Source organism: Diadema antillarum, unplaced genomic scaffold (assembly GCF_040938485.1).
Source record: "Diadema antillarum isolate AM-2024a unplaced genomic scaffold, OU_Dant_1.0 scf00000183, whole genome shotgun sequence".
In the NCBI taxonomy this organism is placed as follows: domain Eukaryota; kingdom Metazoa; phylum Echinodermata; class Echinoidea; order Diadematoida; family Diadematidae; genus Diadema; species Diadema antillarum.
Genome location: NW_027271072.1, coordinates 1,216,418 through 1,238,701, shown reverse-complemented (window position 1 = coordinate 1,238,701; position 22,284 = coordinate 1,216,418). Strand labels below are relative to the sequence as shown.

Below are 22,284 nucleotides of genomic sequence, written 5' to 3'. Positions count from 1 at the left end.
TATTCTTCTCCGACGCAAAAAAAAAAAAAATGTTTTCGACGAATATCTTCATAAAGGCATAAAGTCATCAGTGCAGTGCTATCCCTGCATACCATGACAGAGAAAAAGAGTACCTGTAAGCGAGTCCGACAGGGTTGGACTAAAGAATAAATAGACGCCTTGTTAGCAGTGTGGGCTGAAACTTCCGGTTTTGTGGTTTTAACATCGAGTGGGACCCACTCGTAGTTACGGGGGGCAGAAGCTTAACCTCGAGGTTTCGTAACCTCGAGGTTAAGATTCGTCGTGTGGACACGCGTCGTAGTTAGGGGGCAAGAGCTAAACCTCGAGGTTTCCTAACCTCGAGGTTAGGGCCTGCCGTCTGAACGTAACTGATGTCTCGAGCTGTTTTCGTGTCAACATTTCATCGGTCGTAATTCTTCGCGGAGACGTATCTCGCCCCAGCTGGCGACCAAGTGTTGCATCCGACCTGCCGCCATTCTCGACGGGGTCGCCGCAGAAGAGAAGCCTGCCAAGTGGCCTAGCTTTTGGCCGATAGAATGCTTCTTTCCTCTTTGAGCCATATAAAGTGCGCATGCCACGGGAAGAATTATGTTTGTTATTTTGCCGGGGTATACGATTTCACTTGAGATAATTAATCATCGAAGTCCGATGCGTATCTCCACCCCCCCCCCCCCCCCCCCCTCCATTTTTCTCCCGGACATTTTAATAGAAGGCCTACTCCACACTAAACACATGATGTTGTTAATCACTCTACGGAATGCATTCCACTGCATAACAAAAATTGGAAACGGGACGCTGGTCCGGTGAAGTTCGTGCGAAGACAGACTCAATCTATATCGCTATGCTAGAATCTTGCAGCTGGAACTGGTAAAAGGTTTGAATGAGATAAAATGATAGCACAGAAGAAAAAGATGACGAAGGAAGTTGCGGGGATGCTTATACAGCGACGGCGCCACTCTCGTGGTTTTGTCTGGAAGGCGCGATTAGGGGCCAAGGCAAAGATTCTGCCTTTGGGTACTCTAGCCCTCCTCCCCATGGATTAGCGCCTGCTTTTAGCTAAGCTGCCGTCGGGACCAGTCGAGCTGGTTTTCCGACACCACTTCTTTCATCGGGCCCAAGTTTTAGCCTCACGAATCGTGTTCGGCTAAATCCGCAGTCACACTGCAAAACTAAAAACCCCTTGCTCGTCTGACCCTTTGCTCACAGCCCAATGTCTCCCGTGGGTTGACAGCGGTTCGTTGCGTCGACAGACCCCATAATCGCAGTGGACGTAATCGACATACCATCAGTTCGGGAACGTGGCTGTTGGGGCCATTTTCTCTCTCTTCTCCTCCTTCTCCCCCCTGCTTCCTTTCCCCTATTTCGGGTATTTTTTTTTTCTTCTGGACACATTTGGGACTCGTTTGAAATTGAGCAAGGTGACAGGCGAGCTGTGAACGGGATTTAACAGTGACAAATGGCTGGGTGTCAGAGGCGTAAACCGCGACGCTTCTCACGTCACAAAGCTACATCTAGTCTGAGAGATCAGTCCTAAACTTGCTCCATCAAAAGAAGGGCGCCTGCTCGAGCCTTTGAACACTTGCGAATTGTAACGGCACCAGGAAAGGAAGACTAAACCGGTGATGCGCGCGCTCTCCGCGCGGGCTGACAACCAAAGTCGAGTTGAATTCTCATTGTGACTCGGCGATGGATGGGACACCCCCTGTGGAACAGCAAACATTGATGGAGATGTCGTGTTCACATTGTTCACATCTAGAAAGTTGGAAGCAGGAGTGAATTTAGACCATGTGTATGTGTGTGTGTGTGTGTGTGTGTGACGTGTGTGTGTGTCTCCTTTTGTGTATGCGGTGTGTGCATTGCCTTTGTGTGGTGGTGGTGGTGGTGGTGTGTGTGTGTGTGTGGTGTTTTGGAAAGGGATGATCCTGGGTTAGTGAGAATGGAAAAGATGAGGATTGGTGTAAATCAAAATGATGCATTAAAACCTTAATCATTTTCGCCTCAGATGAGAATAAATAAAATGTGAAACAATGTGCAACTATTTTACCTCTTTTCCGAGATAAAAATGTATCAGACCTAAAGAAGCCATCTCCCCTCACACAACCTCACCCCCCCCCCAAATAAACAGATCGAGATCTCAACCTAGCACCACTTTGACCATGAAGAAGCTACATGCACTGACAGAAATACATGTACTCCTAGTAAGATGCATCATATCCACAGTAGCATACAGTTGCCCTCTTTCCCTCACAATCTCTGGTACCTCCTCAAAAGTGCCATGGCTACCAGACAGTGCGAAAGAGAGGAGTGAAGAGAGGAACAACATGGAAATATATTATGTGTATATAATACATTTTGCAGAGAGAGAGAGACACTGATAGAAGATGGAGAACAGAGCTTACATTGGAGCAAGGCCCTTGTTTTTCATGTGGCTAATGTTACGATGAATGCCCTACTCTCATTTTATCGACGAAGCATTTGGAGATTTTTCGCCTTCGACCAACAATCACATATCTGCACCAATATCATCACAACAAATTCATTTCCATACACAGGAAAACCAATTACAATACATATTCTTCAACTGCTAAACATGGAGAGCGCGTCCAATTAGGCAGCCAATTGTTGATAAGATATCAAATTTCAAGTATGCCCTTCACCAGGACTTTATTTACAATCTCTGTGGTTGACTGTGAAGGATGATAACACATTGAAACAAAAAACAAAATAGACTGGTTGTGATCCCAACAGTGACCATATTGCATAAATACAGAAACAACAAGAAAGTATTTTAATCAGCTGCTGAAAATTGGCAAGATTTATAAGGCAAAGACTCTGCTTTTTAACACACAAACAGTAGGTGATTCTAATTTATCATTTGAAATACAAGGGATTCAGGGGGCCATTCAACCCAACAAGCATATATCCACCTGATGCAGAAAGTATATTTTCTAAAAATCATGTGCATTCGGCTGTCCAAAATTGCAACAATGTCCCTGGAAAAAACAGAAAACAAAAAAACAAACAAAACAAACCCACAATCAACTAAGAAGTAGACTGAATAACAGATTTAGAGCATTTATCTTATAGCAGCTGTCATCAACTTTAACTTGACATCAATGCTAAAATGAAGACTCCAACTCTAGATACTGTGCCAAGAGCCCATACAAATGACATGGCATAGCACGCCAGCACTGATAACCTCAGGAAGTTCCACCCCAATAAATCACTGCATTCTCTAATCTTCACACCTCGCTTTCGAGTGTGAACGTAATTTATCTGCCAAATTCTTCTCTCTTAAGACGGGCAGACTACACTTTAAGATGACCTCTGTAAGAGGTCGTGGGAAGTAGGACTATGTCTTGACCCTTGACACAGGAAGCACTTGAGCAACTGATTTGAGATCTATACATCTACCACTACATAAAAAATGAAGACGAATCTTATCTAATCACACGTTAGGCCATAGAGTTGCACTCTTCTTCGTTCTTAACACATTGCACAATAACTGTGCTGCAACATCTGAGGATACAGCTGAAAACTTGTCACTATCTTATATCGTCAAGTTACAGCTGCAGGTTATTACTTTGCATAGTGAAACACAATACATGTATTGCATAACTGCATGGTCTGACATAGGCCTACTTCCCATGACCTATAGTTTTGACCTTTCAGTGATACAATACACCATGAGAATCTGTGGGGAAATCTACATGGGGAAAACAATCAAGCCTTTTCCATGCAAATTATTGAAATTCCTTTCTACTCCTTGTAGAGAATAAGTTGCAAATGCGTGTTTTTTTTTGTTTTTTTTTTTCAAGACACAGGAATTTGTTCTTTGCAGTCAAACACTAATGCTGTGATAGGTTTGGGCACAAAGGATTTTTATTTGCATTTCATAACATTCTTCCCATATCTGCAAAGTACAATTATTTATTCAGACTTGGTGTTTGGGATTCATTAGACTGTGTCAGAAGCATTCAGAAGTTCACCAGTGTAGATGACAGGATAGCATCCAATCAATCATTTTACTGCTACAATGGCTGGTGGAATAAATGAAGGAATAATGTTTTACAACATTAGAAAACTTGCTAAATGGGGGTTTACTACAGTAAAGTAAAATTCATGGTACCCATAATTCTGAATACCATGGTCTTTACAAACAGTCAGTCTCCACACTGAACAAGTAATTACCCGCAACGCATTTAAACACAATTCTTGATGGCTTCATTTCTTGAAGGGACATTTATCACTAATGTTAATCGTTGCGCCGAACTGCACTAGGACATTCAGACCTCAAAGACAACAATAACAACAACAAAAACCCCTAGTTACAGCCTGGATTTGTCATTCACCATAAGTAAGGAGAGTAATAAGACTTGTGTCAGTCCCACTTCCTGTTCTTATTCTGCTATATTTGATTTGAATTCACCTTTCTGGTTACCATAGTGGCACACCCACACACTCACACATCCACACACATACATAATCACTTCTCTAGACTAGACTGAGTAATTACAATAGTCCGTCTCTTTTGTTTCATAACATCATTACATGAAAGAGCTCTGATTGCAAAAAAATCCTCCAGCAGAAACACCCTGCATATTAGCAGCAGCATATACAGTGTATATGGCACTTCATATTTTATGAGCAACTGAATTCTACATACGTCTCAGAATCAAATCAGCGAAGAAGATCCTGGACATATATACAGTTCTCCTTTCAAATCTGCGTAACATTCAACATCGGATCATTCTCACTCATGTGTCTGCATCAAGATTCCGTCTTCTCAGCTTCCACAGACGAGGCAGAGGAGGAGGAGGAGGAGGAGGAGGAGGAGGAGGAGGAGTCACTGTGGCCTGCAGGAGGAAATAAAAGATTGAAAGGGAGAGCACTGTAAAGATAATAAGCCAGTTCATAGTTCCACTCTGTTCATGAACAGAAAGTGGTCATTTGTGAAAATAGGCATCTTGGTTTTGAGATTCACTGAGATAATTAGCAGCTGTGATGTCCGTTTCCTCCTGTGACATTTGCTCCCATAAAATACCTGCACGCTGAGCCAAACATAAATTTTACCCACAAACGTAACCCTACTCCAAATTGTCACATCAACCTAAACCGAAAACCCTATCACAACCCTAACCCTAACCCTAAGTCCTTGGAGAAAATAAGACCAGAGCAATTGTTGCAGGAGCAAATGTCGTGTCACTGTGCTGTCATTCATTTCAATCATCTATTTATTTCAACACGGGAAGACTTATTTGACATAAGCTATTTTTCAATGGGTCCAAGCATGATTATTCATGGAAATAACTATAAATGGTGCTTGCCAGCACGTCCATCTGACAGCAACAAAGTGTTCATTTAAGCCTAGTATTTGGCAATAATAATAGTAGAAAAAGTCTATTAATGTATTCAATGCAAAACAATGACATGGATGCTTCCCCAAGAGTTAACTGTGATTTGCTGAGCAAACTGGGGTTGATAAGCAGCAGAAGATGAGGGGTCAAAATCACAGTCTATATAGATATGGCGCAACAGAGCAATGAACCAATCTCTGAACATTTTGAGAAGTTGGGGTTCAATACAAGAAGTAAGGACATGTTAAACATTGTCATTCAAGGCTCATGCTCTCCTGTACAAAGCACAGCACAAATTATGCATTCTTTCAGCCACGGAACAGAGGCACGACAAAGCAGTATGAACTGAGCTGCATTACTTTGAAACACAAAGAACAACTATTGCGTGAAATAAAAAAAGAAGGCAAGACATGGACAACACAAAAAGTGGAGGAATTTCTACACAATGATTTCAAATTTATACCCATTTGTCATTGCAGCCGTCTGAATTCAAATCACACATGGGCTGACAGTTCAAACAGTAGTAGAATCGTAAATGCCATGTACATGTATGGCAAACACAGCGCCATGCAAACATCTGGTTGTGACTCCCTATTTAGTCCTTTTTCACTTTGCCTGCAGTTAAATTGAGCCTCTGGCACCATCCACTGAGTAAAAGAATGCTGGAGACAGGTTGTACTCTTGTTGGTCGTAACGCCATCGTAAAAAAATGCGCCTCCGCTATCTCATCCCCATGCCGGGCACCACACAAATCACCTGATAATGGCGAAGGTGGCAAGGAACAGACGTGGTATTCTAACAAGGAGACAAATCACTCTAATCATTTATCAGGATGCTAATTCTGCCTCTTGGGCTGCCCTTAAACATGATGCGAAGAATAGGTAAAGATCTCCCTGTGTCACGCCAGTCATATAATGACAAGAAGACAAGGGGGGGGGGGGGAGACAGATTCATCAGCCTGCCTCTTGTTCCATCATCCTCAGGCACACATAAATGACATTTATATAGATGCAAGATATCTATTTTTCTATTCATCTCTCTATCAATCTCTCTATCTTTAGATAGATGAATGAATATACGTACATATATGAACCTGTACATATGTCTGTACATTTGTATGTGTGCTTGTATTAAAGTATTCATGCATACATTCGGTATGTGGCATACATGTTTACCTGAAGGGATCATTTATCATGGTCAGAGGATTTAGGATGTGGCAGCAGAATTCATAAGAACTGCTGTTCATTAAACATTCAGGGACAACAAAATGTGACCACATGATAAAAACTACACAATAGCAACAACAAGAAAGAATAAGAATTGAGTTTCAAATATATCAACCTATTTTAGCATTCAAGAATAGAATTTGATTGGTCAGAAAAAAGAAGCTAAATAATTTGCACCAAGACATATATCTCATTATATCCTAAAACATTCCAACAAGTGTATTTTTTTCTCTGCATACAGATATTGGTGAACTGCCAAATCTACAATGAACTTGATAGAAGGTATACATGTAGCAACCACAGGGGCAGACAATGTGAATTTTAGTGATTTTTCATCCTGGCAATTTTCTTCGTCAAACTGAAATAGCCGATGCACTTTACACTCGCCCCTCGGCAGGGCAAGATTAGGAGGAATCGATAAGATCAACACCTCGTGCCGCCCCCGCCAGATGAATGGGAGAACAATTTGCACAATTTGCTTGCACTCTGGACCAAATGAGGGGATGGGAGGTGGTTCCCATCATTAGAGGGGGACATCTTGTCGGCGCTTGGGCTTTGAAGTTTCTGCTGATTGAGCTCCAGGACCTGGACAGAACTTTGGCGTATCTCATCTAGATAAGCATCTTCTACATTCAGGCCTCCGACTGCTCATCTTCCTCTCAGAGCTCATATCGATCCAACCAATCTAGTGGTACATTAAAGAAGCCTTCACTTCTCAATACAGACTATAGGTTTTTGCAGTGCCTTTCAATTGCCATCTCTCTACTAACTAGCCCTCGGTAAACTCTAAATGGTAGCTTGGTAAATTACGACCCTTTTTTTGTTGGTTTTGTTTCTGTTTTGGTAGGTTATGTTTCTTTCTTCCCCCCCCCCCCTTATTCTTTTTAGATACTACAAAACTTTGCATCCTGACTGGCTGTGAATGAAATATTTCTCATCCAAGGTTACGTTTTTCTCACAGTTGGTACAAACTTCTGACAACCAAGAAAAGAAAAAAGAAACAAAAGAAAGGGGGGGGGGGGAATCTGCCCCCTTTCATGGCAAGGGCTGTTGCCCTTCAGGGACATGACATGCCACTCTGCACCGAGGCATTCTCCAAGCAGCGAGTGCAGAGCGTTAGAATCTGAGAGGGGTTGGACAACAGTGCATACAGAGATAGGGAAGAAAAAGAGAAAGATTCTTATCTTAAAGCCTGACGCCCTAGCCTATCTCCTATTGAGCATGCCACCGACAGTGCTGCGGCTCGTGATTTGAAGTGGGACAAGTGACAGTGTTCATTCAAAAAAGAAAGGAAGTTAAGCAGAAAAGAATACATAACAATGGCAGAATTTGTGAAAGAAAAAAATGGTCAAAAATGTTACACAGAGCATGAACTATGTGAGGTACATTTGGACAAAAGGGGGGGGGGGGTCAAATGAAGTTAAATGTCTTATACACATGCAGGGACGGCCTGCATAGCTGCTCATCCACGACCACAAATCAATGAATTTCTGAAAAAAATAAAAGGAGAATGCGAACCAAGTTTGTAGAAGAATGGCATGCTTGCTTTGTGGTTGGGGTGTCTCAGTGGTGCAATGGAGCCTGAAGGGAGGGTAAAGTCAAGCTCACTGACAGGTGGAATGGAAGGGAGCCCTGCCTGCTCAAGTTTTGCTACATTAATCAATGACAACCTCGTGGAGGCATAGAGCCGCTGGGCTGAATCCGTGTGTTTGTGGGCATCGGCATGCTTGGATGGAGATCTCTTATACCACAGAGTCCATGCCCTGCCATCCAGGTGGTTCGATTACATCCTGACGCTTCCCATTCTATTCCATAACATCCCCCCCCCCAAAAAAAAAAAAAAAAACGTATTGTCTTTCATTTTGGCATTTTCTGAATTATTAGACCTCAAACATCACTGAAAACATAAAGCTGAACAAACAATGGCCGTTCTCTTTGACAAACCACCGAGTTACAGAAGGTGAATAAATAATGAAAGAAATTTAGAGGATAAATGCACCCATTGGAAATGGTTCAATGGGTGGCTTTCAGTGCATTCTTTATCTCCTGCACAATAGGAAAGAATGGCATCTTGGCCTCAATGGACTGTTAGACAGTGACTGATGAGAATTTGGGAACCTTAGTATGCCCAATCTCAACAATTATGGTAGGAAAAAAAAACTGCAACTCTCATCATCTTCTGTATGCAAATACACATGTATATTATGTAGGAAACTGAGTTCTTGGTGAGGTGAAGGACAGAAAACCAGTTTTCTTCCATACTTTCTGACACAAGACAGATCATGGACAAAGCAGGCAGTCATGATTTTGAAATCTCAAGGCACCAACTCTCCACCTTGAAACAGAAGACATTTCGTTCATCGTCAGGAAAAAACAAACAAACATACAAATGCTGTAATTTTAGCCCTATCCTGAGTCAACATCACCAGCTTAGTTTATCGAGAAGCAAACCCCTGATGTAGTTCCTGTGCACGCAATTCACAGATCAGCACCAACATATATTTCAAACAACAATTCTAAACCTTCAGACAGAAGGAAAATGAAAGGACCTGTCACCTGAAATTTCAGGTCAAAATCTTTTGAGAACCTGTTCATGCATATTCATGCTCCAAGTTCATTATATGTTGTTGATGTTTTTTCTCTCTCTCCTTTTTTTTTCATTATTGATGCTCTAATTTTGACTTCTGTCATACATACAGACTGATTGATAATCATGAAATTGGTAATTTGAAAGAATTAAAAAACTGCTATCACATAAATGATGTCTCGCAGTCGAGAGATTGAATTGCGCAAAGAATGAAACATGAAAAAGATTGTATGAATGCATAAAAAACTTTGATAGATGGTTACACAACAAATATTGACATCAAAGGGTAAGTAATGTACACACACGTATGAATAATGCAAAATCTTATCACAGTAAGTACTATTGGGGCAAGCCATAAAATATTCCCTCACATTATACAGTAAAACCACAGGAGAGAATGGTTCAGTTGATCACAGGTTTTTTGTAATGCTTTAGGTAAGAAAGATAATTTTTTCCAATTTTCTCGACGAAAATGTAAACTGAGTCTGCACTTAACAGACTAACTCATCGGCAATGAAACAATGGTGTTAACCTACATGTATATGTGGGCGTTGCTCAGCACAAAGTCGTTGTTCTGTTCCTATTTTTTTTCCTTTAAGGGGGGAGGAGCTCTGCATTAAAGAATTTGGTTTGTGATCTGAAGAATCGTATTCAAACATCTGTTTATTTTATGCTTATACGACAGAGACACTATCTATACTATAAAAAAATAAATAAATAAAAATTTCCGCCTGCTTTAACAGAAATGGTTGAGGTCTTAAAAAAACACCAACAAAACAAGATTACTGCTGTTGTGCTGACTCCTCTTACTAAGAAGTCTCTATGCTTCCACGTATATGTCTTTCATTGGTGGTATATGATTATATGGTACAGCATGTCTACATGGAATATGATCGATGAAAAGGAGCTATGATAATAAAATCTGGCAGGAAGCTATAAAACGAGTGGTAAAATTGGGACTTGCATCCACAAAATAAAAACTGTAACTTCATAGCTTATATATTGCAAATTGCGTGACTCCATGGTCATAAAGCAACTCTATTCAACACAAAATCTCTGCGGCACTGCACTCAGCGCAAAAGCGATTCATTTCTGGGTAGTTATGCTCAAACCAGCATATTGCAAACAGAGTTGATTGATTATAGTTTTAATGCATTGAGGTTATGAAAAAAAGAAAGAAAGCATGTGATATAAAAAAAAACGAACTGTTTTGCTGTTTCAACGCTTCTTCCTCAATGTGCCTAACCATCTGGCTTCTTGTGTGAATAAGGCTGATATTAATTGTGAACAGTGCCCTTACAAAGCACTGCAGTGACTTGTAACACACCTCAGACCCCCTTCAGCATTGATCCAATCACAATAATTGCAAACACCATATGGTGACTCAAATAATTTGGTTCATTTTTTCTCTCCCATCATCTAACGATCAAAATGAGTGACAAGCATAGGGCCTGTTCCACTAAACTCTAAAAATCAATCCTAAGATCAATTCAGCTGATCTTAGGAACAATTTTTGGATCAATCAGTCCTAAGAAGTTAGGAACTGTTTCACTAAAGCCATTTGGTAACAATATCTTGCACTAAACTACCACATTCTAGAATATACCTAGAATGTCTATGTATCCTTCCCAACTAGACCTGATCTGAATCTGTCCCAACTGTGGGTTCACTGATTGGCTTGATATATTTCCCATGTTAGTGAAACAGGGCCCAGCTCAGTAATCTGTTGTGAAACAAAAAACAGCTTTGAATCTTGTGAGCATTGATACCGGCATATCTGCCTACATAATGAATCTCATGTTGCACTGAACTCGTGCCACAGAATAATGATACTCATTCAAAGGAGCACCTGTGTGAATGTAGGCAAGTGCTTATGTTGCTTGTAGCAGAAGTGCTGACGATTGCTACAACTGGCAGTTGGTCACGAGTCAAAACGTACTCAATGTGATAAAAGAAAAAATAAATTGTTGATGACTGTGAATCAAGATACATAATACAGTATTCATCGCATAATCGGGACAGGTTGGGAGTAGCAAACACGGCCCCTTTAAGCGAGGTGCCCGATTTCGCAATGAGCATTCACCATACACTAACGGCATACGACATGTACATGTAGTGCACACACACATATACACACACATGCATACTGACGTACTGTACATGACTATTGTGCATGAATACACTACCACGCTACCCCTCGGCGCGACCCTCTAGCTCATTCACAACTGAAGAAGATTGTAACGTACGCACAGATCACAGTGTATTGAAAGTTGAAACACTCAGAGACGAGGAATTTGGACTTTGCCCTCAAAGGGTATGACTGAGATTAAACAACGTACACAGCCTGAGTTGTGTGAGCGAGGCATGTTTTTTAAATACATGTACGTGTATCAACAAAATCAAAGATCGCTTGAAGAAAAATTGGCCCGTTTATCAGAGGTCCCCGCCCGATTATCTAGTGAAAATAACGTGCATTGGAAATGTTTCTGGGAAGCGTATGTCATTTAAGCGAGGTTCCCGATTATCAGATGCCCGATTATGCGATGAATACTGTACTTAAAAACAAAACAAAAACAAAAACAAAACAAAAACAAAAAAAACCCCTCACCCATCTCACCTCCATTCCCCACCCCCCCAAGAAGATGATTAAATGTAACTTCTAAATCATTAAAGGTACAGTTTACCTTCGGGAGCAATAATTTTTGAAATTTTTGAGTCATCACATTTGATGCATATCTGTAGGTCAGTTTTATCACAAAACATCCTATCATATAAAAATTTTGCAATAAAACCTAAAATATAGGGAAATATCACTGTGTTTCTTATCAAACCATAACTGCAGACAGTTTAGTCTAGAAACAATCTTATTATAAGTATTATTCACATTTTGTATATTCAACAATACTTAATATTGATTATCCTGATTTAAATTTTTACAATGGTTGTTTCTGTGCCTAACTCACATTTTAGAACTATTTAGAAGCAATACATCTGGGTTTTTGTTTCATCTGCAAATGGTAAATAATGCCTTTAAGTCACTTTAAAAAACAACAACTAAACACAACTTTCGGTTGCACTGCGTCAGAAAGTCGTGTAGTATGTGGTGGCCTTTAGTAACCAAGATTTGATGATTTACCTGCTGCCCTTCCCAGTGAGTCAACTTTCTGAGGTCAAGAAGGGGCATGAAGGCTGGACGACCATGAGCACACTGGAATGGCAGGTCACATGACGACAGCTGACCAATAAGAGTCCTGCAGTCGGCCAGGTCCAAGACATCACCAAACTTGATTGCACCTGCAGGGAAGCAGAGGCTATGGGTGTTCACTAACTTAAAATAAAAACAAAACAACAAACAAACAGGAAGATGATCTTTAACTGATATCACATGGCAGGCAGTAATTTGTGCTAACACAGTTACTTCTCAGACAATGCACAATTTCATTATTGCATGCTTATTCATTAAAAATTATTATATCATTATTCTATCACAAAAGAAAATTAGAATCAACCTTGCATAGCCACAGACGTCTTGATTTTAACTCATTGGAGCCCACTCCCAAGTATACTGAGGCAGGAATCTGTGAGAAATGCATGTGATAGCAAAGTCAGCTACTCCTCAATGGGTTAATAGTTGAATACACATTTGTGGAGTTGCTCTGCTTCATTCTTCAGAACAAGTGGTACAAAGAACAGATATGAATTAATCACATGTAATTAAAAGACAAAGGCACTTGTACACATCGACATTTACCCGTTTGTCAAAGAATACATGGTAACTACAACTCAAAGGCATAGTGTTACTTACTGTAAAACCAGAAATTTGTGTGCGCATGAAATTTTTGCAAATTTCGCAAGGAGCCAAGATCATGTCAAATTTGTGAATATTTACATGTAAATATTTTCAGTCCAGTTTGTTTTCATCAAATCTCAAAATCTACTAGCTCTAGTGGCAATATTGCACTGTTTCTCTATGCAGCTTACCTTTAAAGATTTTTACAGAGGAAAGTTGTGTGCACCTCGCTGTTGTTGTTACTTTGGGGAGGGGTGGAACATAACTTTACATGTAGGGTCCTACTTCAGCAAACAAACTGAAAAAAAAAATGAAACTATGTGAAAAACAAAGTGCACAAAATAGTGAGAGTCTGTGAGAAAGATGACTCGAGTGACCCAAGCATGACTGCTTCACTGACCATGGCAAGCCTGCGAGTTGAGGATCCTGGTGATGGACCTGGGGAGCGCTGCTCTGGCACCGGCCTGGGACTGTATGACATCAAGTTCCTCCTTGATGAGGGTCTGGGGAGACAGGGGGATGAAAATCTCATCATCACACACTCTTCCATATTTGTACTAAACGTTGTACAATAACTCATCAAGAGTAAATATGAGTCAACTTTGTGGACTTTGGTCAGAGTTCTGTGAACATTATTTTGATCTTTGACTTATTGGGTATTCATCTGAAATGCCACTTACAGAGATGAGAGTCAGTATTACTTCACCTAGTAAATGAGTACTGATGTCATATTTTTTCTGAAAAAGAGCAGCATACCCCATGAGTTAGCATCATATGTAGAAACATTACTTGCTAGTGCAGCATTCTGCATATAACATGAAATGGCTTAGATAATGTTAAATGCAAATTGCTGTGTATCATTCCTGTGTAGAGGGAATAAAAATCATGCTGTTTACTGGAAAAGAAATATCACTGGGCTCAACATAGATCCTTCAAAGGATAGGAACTCATATTCAGTTGTCCATACAAGGAAAGCTGCAAATTTGTCACTTAGTTTAGAAAGATTCCACACCTTTGCAAACACAAACATATCTTCTAAATATGACTTAAAATTTTGTTCTGCTTATGTGATGCAATCACCTCAATGATGCCAACAGCAACGGTGGGACGCCCTCGCTTGGTTTCACTGGCCTCCCTCTCCACCACGCACTCTGGCAGTGCAGTGACCAGCACGCAATCGCCGTCGTCGGGCACGGTGAAGCCCACGCCAACTCGCCCCAACTTGCTCCTGTAGGCTTGCATTAGGCGCAGTTCAGATGGGGACAATCTCACGGAAATGGGCGGGGTCACCGAGGCAGAGCGGATGATGCGCGAGTCTTCGTCAGTGCCACCAGAGTAACACTCTGACAGGACAGTGGATGTGGAGATGAAAAAAATCAAACAAGATTACATTTCAGTAATTTCTAGATCCTGTTAAGGAAAGACTGGTAATAAACTACTTGAACACCCATGTGGAGTAAATCCTCAATTTAATGGGAGATTGTGATACTCTCAAAATTTGAGTGGTAGGTATCAATAATTGCCAGTATACTGAAACAGCTTATAGTCAGTAAACAGCTTCCATTTTCTGTATCCAACTACTGACTTAAACTTGAGATGTGGGTGATTTCAAAACTGGGTAGCTTCATTTGTAATGACAAGTATTTCTCCATCCCTTGCAGTGGAACATTATTCACCTCTTTTGCACATACAGATATATAATCACAAATCACATTTTCAAGAAGATACCAAAGGTTATGAGATGGACTTCCTCTTTGATACCAGTACCTGCAGTAAGCATCTCAAGTCTGATGCGTTCATGGGCAGCATGCTGGTCCACCAGCACTAGGAGGTGAGGCCGATTCCCGGGCTGCTGGGAGTCACTGCTCACTAGGCATGCTATGAACTTGGCATCCACCTGGCCAACAACCTAGATGCAAAGATGGCATGGAAAGCAAGCATCATCTCACTGTCATCACAGATACTGTTTCTCACACTTTCGGGGGCACCTGTGATCATGGAGGTGGCCATCAACCGAAGTGGTTTCTTCAGGATGTCGATTGCGAGAATCCCATTTCAGGCCAGGGTCTGATTATTTGCCACAGGCAGCTATTGTTGATGATGACATTACCCCGGTATCTCATTGTGAGATATGCTTCTGTCCTTGGAGCTTCAAGCAAAAAGACTTCAAGGTGCACTAAGGACAGATTACATAGGAGAAGTATCTCTATTACGTAGATACCTCAAAAATAGAATGTGTGTGTGTGCACACGTACGAGTGTGGGTGTTCTGAAGCAATGTCATGCACTTGATAGGATTTAAAAGAAAACTAGATATATCGCTATGGCTACTGATGTGCCTCCGCCATAATGCATGGTTCTCCTAATAGGTCTATAGTACAATGTCTTGACAATGTGTGATGACAGTTTCACACAATTGGCAAAATATTAAAATGACAGGTTTGACACAAATGTGCTGAATGTTCACTTTCCTAGAACTAGGTTCAATTGGATGAATGATTAAAATGTCAGAGTGCAGGTATTTGGGGACTACTGATGATTTTTACTTGACTTTTGACCCTTTTATAAGTTTATGCATTGAGAAAAAGTATAATTTCAGTATCAAATGGGAAAATAGCATTATCTAAACCTCGCCTTTGACCTTTGACCTCACAGTTCCAAACAGAATCACTGTTAGGTTGAACATGCATAAATATGTAAGTTTCATGATGATACCTTGAGTTACTTTCGAGATATGGAGGAAAAAGTGCAATTTAGCACTTTCACTTGACCTTTTACCTTTTGACCTTTGACCTTTTGGCAAGAAACTTCCCAAAAAATATATATTGGGTAGTACATGCCATACATCAAGTTTTTAAAAAAAAAACCTTCAGACATATTGCATTTTAAGGAAAGTAGTGATATTTTGAGGAGTTGACCTTGACCTTTGACCCCTGACCTTTGACCCATGACCCCCAACTTCCCTAGATAATCACTGCCCATCAGTACAAGCATATATACTAAGTTCCATGAAGATACCTTGAACCATTTGCGAGATATGGAGAAAAACATGAAATTTCAATTTTTTTTTCACAAAATAACCTGTGACCTTTGACCTTTGACCCTGTGACCCTAAAATCCACACAAAGTATTATCCCCCAAGGATATACCCTCATACCAAGTTTGATATAAAACCACCACACGGTTCTTGAGATATCGACAAAAACAAAACGGGACGGACGGACGTACCGACGTACGGACGGACAGACGGACGGACGGACGGACGGACGACCCGAAAACATAATGCCTCCGGCCACTTCGTTGCGGAGGCATAAAAAAATCTCTACAAACCTATCACTTTTGATTCATGCTGTCTTCCTTCTGCCTTCTGGAATGGAAAATGATTCCTTTCTGATTCCAGCATCACACTATTGTGATGAATTTGATATTGTAATGCAATTACCTTGAGAGTTACAATTACATTCAATCTTGAAGCTACTCACTGCAGGCAAAATTTGATTAGTGAGAACGTAGCCAAATGACATGTAAAAGTAATTTCAGAGCACACACAGCCCTGGTTATTATCACTGCGAAAGCTTCTCACATACACATATTCTTTGACGTTCATTTGAGTTTGAATTTGTCCATGTACCTGAATATCTATTACTATCTGTGAATCTAGACTGTGATAAATACCATACCACCATAATGTACTGTAACTGTGAATGAAATTCGTTGTTTGCTTATAGCCCTTCTCTTCCAAGGTAAAAATGAAGGCTTTTATCTATGTTAAAGAGTTCTACCTTCTATTACAAACCCTCAGTATGTTCAGCATAGGATAGGGATTCTACCATCAAAGACCCCAGAAACTAACCTCTATATTTTCAAACATTGACTTATGAAACTGGCAGGGGTTCAGAGAAGTCATGAGGCTGGTGTAGAACTTGGCATCGATACCACTGGTCCTCACACCAACTTCTGGTAGAATTTGGAGAGGCTGTCCATCATCCCCTTGGACAGTAGAGGGCGCATTCCAAGTTTCACTGGCAGCAGTTGTGCCTGTACTCACAAAGATAATAATATGATGAGCTACACAGAGCTGTGTATCATTGCCTTTTGGCATCATAAAACCACGATGGATATGAGTTTTTGCTTAATTGCTGAACTTGAAAACTATATATTATTCACTGATGGTAAATTGTTCTTAAACTTCATTGATTAATTATTATTTGTATCAAAATATCTCAAACAAAATCACTAAGACAAACTGTCAACAGAACTCTCTCTCAGCCTACCCCATTTAACTTTTGCTAAGTCCTCATCATCCTCTTGGTGGCTGTCCATAACAGCATCCAATGTTGCCATGGATACAGGAGACAGCGGGCGACAGGTGAAGTCCAACGATGTTGTCATCTCCCTGTTGTCTTTCAGTGTGGAAACGAATGGCAGGGCGCTGTGGGGCAGATGTGGATGAGCAAGCGTATCTCCTGTGAGGCAAGGAGTCAAAAAGAGGGTTATTTTTTTTTTCCCTTTCTGTCACCCATTGAGGACAGGCTGATTTTGCTATAGCACGCATTTCCCATAGACAACTGCCTGAGTATACTCGCGACTTGTCTTCAACGGGTTAACTCATGTGAAGAAATTATGAGTTTTGTCAGAGACTTATATTTGACAGTGCAACATTGTTTGGTGGTTAGGATTTACATACAAATTAACAGAACCTGTTTCTCACAATACTTACTTTTTGTTACCATTGTGAAGAAAGACTTTGCTGCAACACCCTCATCCCTTCCAGCGGACTGGTTCTCCTGATTAGGATCCTCCAGGGAGCAGTTACCAGTGATGCGGTTGATGAAAACCTTCCTACCAAGCGATGCCTCATAGATAGCACACCACTCATTATCTATGCCAGCAACAAGGTCTTCAGACGGACTGTGAGAAGATGTTGCATTTTTGTTGTCAGCGATATCTCGCTGTACTCTAGAGACATCATCTGATTCCACTGAAATCTTTGGAGGATCTTGAACATTTGTGGAAGGTGACCTCATCACACTGGAATATTGTTGGGTAGGTTCTTCCTCTTCATTTTCCATGCTGAAAAATGATTCAGGAACTTTATCATATCCCTTCTCCACTACCCTCCCAAAATCTGAAGGCATGGGCAAGCTTGATTTCGAATTTTCTGAACTGTTTGCCCCTGCCATCACTGGTAAACTTTGCTGGGATAAGGACTGTCCAACCCTGCTGTTTTCTTTTCCTTGAAGTGAATCTAACAAGTGACTGGTGCCAGAGCCTTCAGGAATCTGATCCTCCATGACAGCCAGATGTCTATCTTCACATCTCATGCCATCTCTGTCACTTGTATTCTCTGCATGAACGAGCTTTGATTTCAATACATCACTCCCTTCAGCTTTGTTATTTGCCATCTGCTTTGTGGCATCCTCAGTTGCTGCTGTTTTTATTTCTGGGCCGAAGACATGATCCACAGACTCTACAGATGAACATACCTCATAATGGCTTTTCGGTTCAAAGGTTGGAACTACTGTTGGGGAAATCTCAGAAACTGATCTCAGCCTCGGTCGCTTGGTGTTGACTGGGCAAAGCAAATCTTCAGATGCCCTTTGCGAAGTACATGCTGCATTCACAGAGACTCCAGAGTGGTAACACTTTTCAGCAGCATCTCCAGATTTTGATGAATCACTTGAGTGATGTGTGCTTGAAACGATGCTGGTCAGCACCCTTTCATGAGATGGACGGGTCTCATGTCTGGAATCAACTTGTACATTGCTATCACTATTATTCTTGTCTACAGCAGTTTTGCTACAATTGTTAAAAGGATGAGCTGGTGATCGGTCACAAGATACACATGATTCAACTCCCTGATTAATCCACTTAGTATTAAGTGGGTTCATTTGACTCCTCCTTTCCTGGCACTTGACGTTCAGACTTGCCAGTCGACTTCTAAATCCAGGGCTTCCATGGGATCTTAAAGAAATAGTCTTGTGGTGCTTGGTACTTGAAACATGATGATGGCGTGAGAAACTCTGCTTAGTTTCACTCGCATTTGCAGGGTGGTTTTGCCTCAAAGATCTCTTGAAAGCATTCAAAGTACATTTTGCCTTGACAGATATCTGGTGTCTTTGAAGAGCACTACTCACCAGTGATGCTGTGCCACTGCTATGGATACAATCTGTCCTTGACTCATCATTCCACAACTTCACTTTATTGCTTGTGTTTATGTCTGGTGAGCCACATGAATATTGCACTTCAGAACCCTGCTTAGAACTTGGTTCATTAAACGACATTCTGCTCTTTAATTCACAATGACTTGCAGCCTCACTACACTGAGCCTGCCGTGTCAATTTTGTAATCTCTTGATCAACATTGCTGGATGAGGTTTCCATCGTCATGGTATTTGGAGAGCATTCATCTGAATCTGCAGACTTTCTCAGATCAAGCTGCGACTCCAGAAAGTCTCCATTTGTCCCTTCGCAGAATGACACATCAGCAGAGACAGTGGAAGAGTTTGATGTAGCACAGAGGTCAGTCCTAGGAGATATACAAAGTGGTGACTCAGCAGATGTAGTGTCCACAAACTGGGAGGTAGTTGGTACTGTGATAAATGAATCTGATGGCATGTTAAGAACATCTTCTGGAGCATTGGTTTCAGGGGAGTGTACAGCAGCTCGTGTCATCGACATAGTTGGAGAATCGTCAGGTTCGCCAACACCAACAGAAGCACTCGATTCAGTCTCACAGTTAACGTCCTGCTCGGCATGCACCTGTCTTCTCACACATGTAGATTGCACCGTATTCTTGCAGTCACTAGTACTAATTGCATTGCACAGATTTTCCTTTGCAGAGCGTCCTACACCCGGATCAGAAATGCAGGTCTTTTCTTCTTTATCTCTCTGGGATTCAGTTGATACAGGTTCACTGCATAGCTTAAGGCACATGTTTTCTTGCTCCACAAATGACATGACAAAGCCATGCACACAGGCCAACACTCCATCCCAGTCGCTGAACTCAATAAGCGTCTTGGTCGGATCCATGGTGATGTCATACAGACTGTGAGAACAAGTAATGTTTACCACAAAGATGCCATAGTCACTGGAACCTCCACCCGGGCTTGGATGGCATGAGGCTGAGATGCCATCCCCACCACCATCCCGTTCCATCTCAGAATTTTTGCCCTTGCCTTTTGTGATGAGTGAGCGATTCAACAGTTCATTCAGGAGCTTGTGGAGCTTTGTTTTCATAACCAACCTCCCATTAACATACACAAACTGCAAAGATTTGTTGCGGTGGCTTTTCACCCCAATGTACCCAGATGAACTGAAGTAACCGTTTCGGTAATTTACTTCGCGCAAACAATTGGCCAGTTCTCTGCCAAACAGATGGCCAAATGTGTTGACTACTGACGAAGAGCTGTGGGTTTGTATTGACTTAACGCCACAGCTGTCATCACGCAAGGTGAGAGATATACTTGGATGTATCAGCGCAATGGCCTGCAATCTCTTGCAAATGCGTTCATAGACCAATGGAAAATTAAGCACTTTCCTCCTGACAGGCATGTTATAAAACATGTTGTGAGCCGTAACCGTTGTTCCAGCACTTGGTCTGGCTTTTGCATCCTCTGATATACCAACCTCTTTTCCATGATGATATATCTTGGTGTAGGTAACATCACAGCCTCTTGCACGAGAACTGATTTCTAACACTGATGCAACATCCCTGATACTTGCAATAGCTTCTCCTCTATATCCGTAAAAGGAAATATTCTCGAGACCTTCCACATTATGGAGCTTGCTGGTGGCATACCTCTCTCCGAGAAGTGACAAATCCTCACGTGCTACACCTCTGCCATTATCCACAACTTGAAGCTTGAAACTGGGGATGTCAACACGGACTGCAATGCACATGGCTCCAGCATCAATGCTATTAACAACCAGTTCTTCAACACACTGGACCAGTGACGGTGTTGCGATACCAGACCGCAGCCTGCTGCGCACATCATGAGACAGAAGATGAATGGACGGTGGCCGGCATTCAGTAGTCATTTCCATCTCTGGACATGAAAAACAGACAAACAAAAAGAAGTCTTCATTAAGGGACATGATATGTCCAAACATGATGCATGTGTAGTTTTGATATGGGACACTGAATCTCTGTTGTGTGTGTATATATATATATGTGCTTATATGTGCTATATATAATGCAGCAGTTAAAATATACCTAAAACTTATTTTTTCTTTTCTTTTCCTTCATCACATTTTCAGGCATTTGAAAACACATTGGTAGAAACGTTTCACAGAGAGTAAATGGCAAGCTTCAGGAGTGACGGCAAAATGATGAACCTTAGAGTGAGTAAGACTAAAAAACGTACAAGAAAAAGGTATGAAAATTCTGAAAGACTTCCTTAGGGCCCCCACTACAACTCTACACCATTACCCTGTCTTTGCTAGCTTATAAATGGACATGCACAGATTCATGCAAGCACCCATGGTGTTATGAAGAGGCAGTGCAGCGTGCATCTGTGCATATAAAGCTAACAAGGGAAGGGTAAATTTAGAGTGGTATTAGAAAAAGTAGTGGGGTGGGGGACACATAAGGAAGTATTTTCCAAAATTCAATAACCTACATGTAATGTTCACCAAATTTCTAAGCATTAGTGACAGGACACACCCATGCAAGCAACATACATTTTTACCTGTAAGAACATGATTTTGACACATCAGGCATTTAGAATCTTGAATGACAACAAGAAATATTTAGCTACGCTAACTTTTCATGAAGACTCGCTCGACAACTAGTGGTCTTGGCATAGGGTAAGGGCACCAGTATTCAGTCAGCCCCCGGTATTCGGTCACTTATCACTAGTAACCAGCCAGTAAGTTCAACTGTCACAACACATGCTAATCACATTAATTCACATACTTGCACACTCATTCACAACAGGAAACTCCCTTAGCCCCCTCCAAAAATCCATTCAAAATCCCAAATTTTACTGTCAAAAGTGCAGAATCGGCGCTACTTTCCAAAAGCGCACGCGGATAAGGCCCAGTTTTAAGAGTACGGGTCGCTGAAAAAGCGCTAAAAATCGAGAAATACGCCGTTCTCTCGCAGGATTTTTCGCTTATCGCAAGCTTGGAGTGTAATGGTATCCTCAAAAACGCTAAAGAAAAACAAAATTTCCGTACCTGCCGATACAGTGTCCAAATGTACAAGGGTTGAATGCAAGTGCCGAGGCCCCAGTATTCGGTCACCAACGGTCGCCACAACATCCCCGATGCAATTTTGCACCAACAAGGTAGCGCGCGCGCATTTTTCAGCTGCCTTGAACACG

The 22,284-nt window shown here is 41.3% G+C and overlaps 1 protein-coding gene across 1 annotated transcript; it reads right to left on the bottom strand.

Annotated features, from left to right (window-relative positions):
- Positions 1-4,770: 4,770 nt before the first annotated feature.
- LOC139723230 (DNA mismatch repair protein Mlh3-like) lies at positions 4,771-20,998 on the bottom strand. Its single transcript, XM_071634490.1, has 9 exons — positions 17,680-20,998; positions 17,234-17,425; positions 16,813-16,997; positions 14,728-14,869; positions 14,041-14,303; positions 13,361-13,463; positions 12,307-12,464; positions 7,649-7,706; positions 4,771-4,856 (listed from the first exon to the last, which is right to left on the bottom strand). Exons 1-9 carry the CDS (start codon positions 20,996-20,998, stop codon positions 4,771-4,773), a joined length of 4,506 nt encoding a protein of 1,501 aa, XP_071490591.1.
- Positions 20,999-22,284: the final 1,286 nt, after the last annotated feature.

Bases quoted from the DNA above. Each gene is read 5' to 3' on its own strand.
- LOC139723230 (XM_071634490.1), bottom strand. From the start codon at position 20,998: ATGACTACTGAATGCCGGCCACCGTCCATTCATCTTCTGTCTCATGAT. The intron at 16,998-17,233 runs GTAGGCTGAGAG...TTGTGAGTACAG, and splicing joins CTTAGCAAAAGTTAAATGGG to GCACAACTGCTGCCAGTGAA. The intron at 4,857-7,648 runs GTCCCTGAAGGG...TTCCTCCTGCAG, and splicing joins GGTGCAGAGTGGCATGTCAT to GCCACAGTGACTCCTCCTCC.